The 4,938-nt window shown below is 31.4% G+C and overlaps 1 protein-coding gene across 6 annotated transcripts; it reads left to right on the plus strand.

Moving 5' to 3' along the window:
- Positions 1,974-4,929, plus strand: LOC107614458 (equilibrative nucleotide transporter 3-like). Of its 6 annotated transcripts, none has more exons than XM_021108794.1 (10): positions 1,974-2,125; positions 2,791-2,852; positions 2,951-3,055; positions 3,218-3,373; positions 3,461-3,604; positions 3,689-3,794; positions 3,889-4,061; positions 4,145-4,305; positions 4,401-4,659; positions 4,759-4,929. In XM_021108794.1, the coding sequence occupies exons 2-10, from the start codon at positions 2,817-2,819 to the stop codon at positions 4,864-4,866; spliced, it is 1,248 nt and encodes a 415-aa protein (XP_020964453.1). In that variant the 5' UTR covers positions 1,974-2,125; positions 2,791-2,816; the 3' UTR covers positions 4,867-4,929. The 6 variants fall into 6 exon arrangements, with proteins under 6 accessions (XP_020964453.1, XP_020964455.1, XP_020964454.1 ...); XM_021108796.1 differs by having other exon boundaries at positions 3,016-3,055; XM_021108795.1 differs by lacking the exon at positions 1,974-2,125 and adding an exon at positions 2,142-2,249.

Consider the following 4,938-nt stretch of genomic DNA (forward strand, 5'->3'; position numbering starts at 1 on the left):
ATTTGAATATATTTTTTAAGATAAATATTTTTTTTTAAATTTATCCAAATATAAAATAATTTTTATTTATTAAAAAAACTTTTTAAAAATATAAAAAAATAATATCTTTTTAAAAACTAGTATAAACTAGTTCTTATTAAAGTTTTATTTGAATATTTGCTATTACTACGTACCAAGATTTGCATCGATAGCCGTTTTGTCTAGAATCGCGTCCTAGGTTTTGTAGCGATTGTCGTGCCTTGTACTCGTCACGGCAGTCTTTGTTCTAACGGTCAGGTATAGATCACGTGCGCGCTATTCATTTTTGGGGTTAGTTGATTCAGCAGATAGTCAAATTTGGACAAAAGAAATTATTAAGTAGAAAGTTTAATTAGAGTAATACAATTGTTAAAAGATAACGTAAGTATTTTAAGATAAGCTCAACAAAAATAAAAATTTCGTGTGAAATAAAATGATAAAAACTCGTTTGATTCTGATTTTCAGTAAAATAAAAAATGTAAAAACGTGATCTATGGATCCTTTAGACTTTCAGATTTTTACTGAAAATAGGAGAGTGCATTGGTGGGAAAATTTTGAATAGGATATATGAAGTTAGGTAGTAGTTTCCACGCTTTTGATTTGTCGTGTGGGAGAGAGAAACCTGTACGACAATATGGTGTGAGGAGAAAGGTATTTTATTTGGCTATGGGATGACACAAATCAGAAGTACCGATTTATTTGCATTGTTTTGTTTTTTAAACCAACAATCACAAATCGGACGGTACGATTTGTGATTTCGAAAATAAAAAAAAAATTTAATGTTAAAATCGGACTGTCCAATTTTTATTTTAACAAATAAAAAGAATAAAAAATACAAATCGGACCCTCCGATTTGGAGTTTAATTTTTTCTTCAAGCAAATCGGACCCTCCGATTTAAAGTTTAATTTTTTCTTCAAATTTGTAATTTATTTTTTCATCAAACAAATTGGACCGTCCGATTTGAATAAAACACCGTATAAAAAAAATACCTAATTTTTCAATAATAATATATTACATATATATTTAATCAATATAATAGTTTCCACCTTCACAACCTCATTGTCGTTGACATTCATAAAGACAAACAGATTCCTCAATGTTGAAGTAATAGCCATGTGAATCCAACGAAGGGACTAATAAATGATTTTGCAATAAAAGAAAATTGAGGGATTTGAAAATTAACCAACTTCTGTGGCATCTTGTACGTCATTGTAAATGTTGACTTATAATGGACACAATCACACAAATGAATTACTAGTACTATTATTAGCAGTAGTAATATATGTAACGGATGTGGATACATGGAAGAATAATGATGCATATGCCAGCCGATTGATTTGAATAACACTAAGTGTGAGCATGATGGCAAAGTCAACGGTCCCATCCCAGCTGCGAAATATGAAGTATGAACGCAAACCATGAGCCATTGAATTCCACGCAGCATTCATATTGATCGATTTGAGTTAGTTGAATGACTATTTAAATAAATATTGGAGTCTGAGTCTTAATTTATATGTATAATATATAATAATTTATTAATTAACGATAAATTTTTTAATAGAATTCAAATTCGTAATAAATTAATTTTTGATTTATCGAATTAAAAAATATTTATTTTATATTAATAATTAAATAATGACTGATTTGTAGTATAAATATAGCTTGATTATTTAATTTATTATGGTAATCATCGTCATCGATATGACAACTATTAGCATAATATTCAAAATGCTACTAAATGAAGAAAAAACTTGAATTAAGAAAATGCTCCTATAAAAAGAAAGAAATCGAATAAGAAAGAATTAATAGGATAAGAGAGAAATTAAAAAAAAAATATTAGATAAGAGAAAAATAAAAAAAAAAGAGATAATTTGAATTATTAATTTTATACTTATCAATTATATTATTATTATTATCTCTATTTATAATAAATAACACTAACTAATAGAACTATTCAAATTTAAACTTTGGACTCACTTTTACTCATTATGGTCAAATGTTGTCCACCAACATGGTACGAGAATAGATTAAGATTCTGGTTTATCCTAGCTAGAATGCGGAATCATATTTCTCCCACTTCCATATGCTTCTCGGTTGAGTTGTAGAGTAAGCTTTTCCTTCATTAGTTAATCTGCTTTGCTTTCAAGCCAAATTAAAGCTTCACTACATCACACAAACACAATTGATATTTGATTTTCTACTTTTTAAATGGCACTATATGGAATTGCTGGTAACTTAGCTTGGTCTGCCCCCTTTTCTGCATATAATATATGTGTATATGTATATGTATGGCGACATAAATTTTGTTTATTCTTGTTGATTGTTATTATCTTCAAAGAAAAATGCATATTTTTCATATATGTGTATATCACCATTATGGCGCTTAGATTCCACTGGTAAGATGCCACCAATTCTCTATATACTAATTAATTACTCTTATTTTATATATATAGGTTCCGTGCCCTCAGCTATTATTGATTAAGAAATACTTAGTATATATTCCAATCAAAATGTTTATAATTATTATCAATTTATGACCCCTTTTTTTTAGCATTTTCAACGTTTTCTGTTAATCAAAAGCCATGCTATTTCTTATTTTTTATTTTCTGGGGTGATGAGAGTTATATGAGTTGCACATGGTCCCAGGACTGTTAAAGAATTCAATTTACAGATATTATATGTGGTGATGGCTCATTATTATATAGTAGATAGTAGATATTATAAACAGATTATATAAGGCTTCTCCATAGTATAAATTTTCCTTCTTGTAGATTGAATAGAATCATCCACTGTCGCCATGGATAACAGTAGTGATGTTCCAGCACGTGTTCAGGTTTGTGTAGGATCTACTACTAATTATATTGGATCTTAGGAACACTAAGGCAAACGAAATTGTAATTTCCATTTTTCTTTTTTATTTGGTATTAACAGGGAAAATATCTTGCAATATTTGTCTGCTGGCTTCTTGGCAATGGATGTCTTTTTTCATGGAACAGCATGCTGACAATTGAAGATTACTACGTTTATTTGTTTCCGGTAACAATTTTTTCATGTATTTTTCTGTTGATGGTGCTTCTCATACATCTTAATAAAAATTTATAGCAAACTTTGATAGTTAAGTTATTAAACTTTCAACAAATCTATAAAAATAGCCACGTATCTTTGTTGTGTGATTCTCATATTCATTTGGTTATGCAGAAATACCATCCCCCTAGGGTGCTTACTCTTGTGTATCAACCATTTGCAGTTGGAACACTTGCAATACTGGCTTATAATGAGGCCAAAATCAACACAAGAATCCGGAACCTATTTGGATACACTCTCTTTTTCATAAGCACTTTGTTGGTCTTAATTGTAGGTCCTCTTAAATTAACTTGTTTGTGAGTTTTGATTTCTTTTTAGGATGGTTTTGATTAAAATCTTCCTGTCAATCTCCATTAGTTGGATTTAGCAACATCTGGCAAAGGAGGTCTTGGAACTTACATTGGTATATGCGCAATTAGCGGCACTTTCGGGGTTGCGGATGCTCATGTTCAAGGTGGAATGGTGGGAGATTTGTCTTACATGAGACAAGAATTCATTCAGGTTAACATGGGTAACATAATTAGTAATTTAGAGTTTAAACATGTAATGCATTTTTTTAAATCTGGTTTAAATATCTTGTTGCAGTCTTTCCTTGCTGGTTTGGCAGCATCTGGTGCATTAACCTCTGCTTTGAGGCTAATCACAAAAGCTGCATTTGAGAATTCTAAGGATGGTCTTCGGAAAGGAGCAAGTAGGTTCTAGTTCTACTCATCAACACTCAAATTACAGCTTCTTGTCATCATAATCTTCTGTTTCTCTTATTGTTTTTTTACCTTTCCTTGCAGTTCTATTCTTTGCCATATCAACATTCTTTGAGCTTGTTTGTGTTCTTCTCTATGCCTTTGTTTTCCCCAAAATACCAATTGTGAAGTATTACCGTTCAAAAGCAGCATCTGAAGGATCCAAAACTGTTTCAGCTGACCTTGCAGCTGGTGGCATAGAAACATTATCTGAAGAAGTAATAGCCTTTTATTACTTTCCATTGTGCTACACAAATTTCTTATTTTTCAAGATTGAACTTAATGCAAATTCCCCCCCTAGGTTGAGGGATATGAAAAACAATCAGAGAGGAAGGGAATCCAGCAATTGTTACTAGAAAACATGGATTATGCACTTGACATGTTCCTAATATATACTCTCACACTATCTATCTTCCCTGGGTTCCTATCAGAAGATACTGGATCACACAGCCTAGGCACATGGTAACTTCATAAACAAGTTCTTCCATCCATTTTCGTCTGCCTTCATAACTAGACATGAACTCAGTATCATCTGACATTTCCAAATATCATACTAGGTATGCTCTTGTTTTGATTGCAATGTACAATGTGTGTGATCTGATTGGAAGATACATTCCACTAGTGAAGAAGTTGAAGTTGGAGTCCAGGAAGTTGATAACAATAATGATTCTTTGTCGGTTCCTACTTGTTCCAGCATTTTATTTCACTGCAAAGTATGGTGACCAAGGTTGGATGATATTCTTGACATCCTTCTTGGGCTTGTCCAATGGTTACCTCACTGTATGTGTTCTTACATCTGCACCAAAAGGTTACAAGGTGAGTTTTAATTTTAATATTAAAAACAAGTATACATCATACAGACAAGTTGTGAATGTGACACATTAATTTTATTATGCTTTGGAACTTTTGTTGTAGGGTCCTGAACAAAATGCATTGGGGAACTTGTTGGTGTTGTTTCTCCTTGGAGGCATTTTTGCTGGGGTGACACTTGACTGGCTGTGGTTAATAGGAAAAGACTGGTGAAAATCAAAGCATAATAAAGTCATGTGAATTTTTCTGATGAAAGGATTAGTTTCGCCTATTCTTTCTATTGGA

This window comes from Arachis ipaensis, chromosome B08 (genome assembly GCF_000816755.2).
Source record: "Arachis ipaensis cultivar K30076 chromosome B08, Araip1.1, whole genome shotgun sequence".
NCBI lineage: Eukaryota > Viridiplantae > Streptophyta > Magnoliopsida > Fabales > Fabaceae > Arachis > Arachis ipaensis.

Bases quoted from the DNA above. Each gene is read 5' to 3' on its own strand.
- LOC107614458 (XM_021108794.1), top strand. From the start codon at position 2,817: ATGGATAACAGTAGTGATGTTCCAGCACGTGTTCAG. The intron at 2,853-2,950 runs GTTTGTGTAGGA...TGGTATTAACAG, and splicing joins ATGTTCCAGCACGTGTTCAG to GGAAAATATCTTGCAATATT. The intron at 4,306-4,400 runs GTAACTTCATAA...ATATCATACTAG, and splicing joins TCACACAGCCTAGGCACATG to GTATGCTCTTGTTTTGATTG.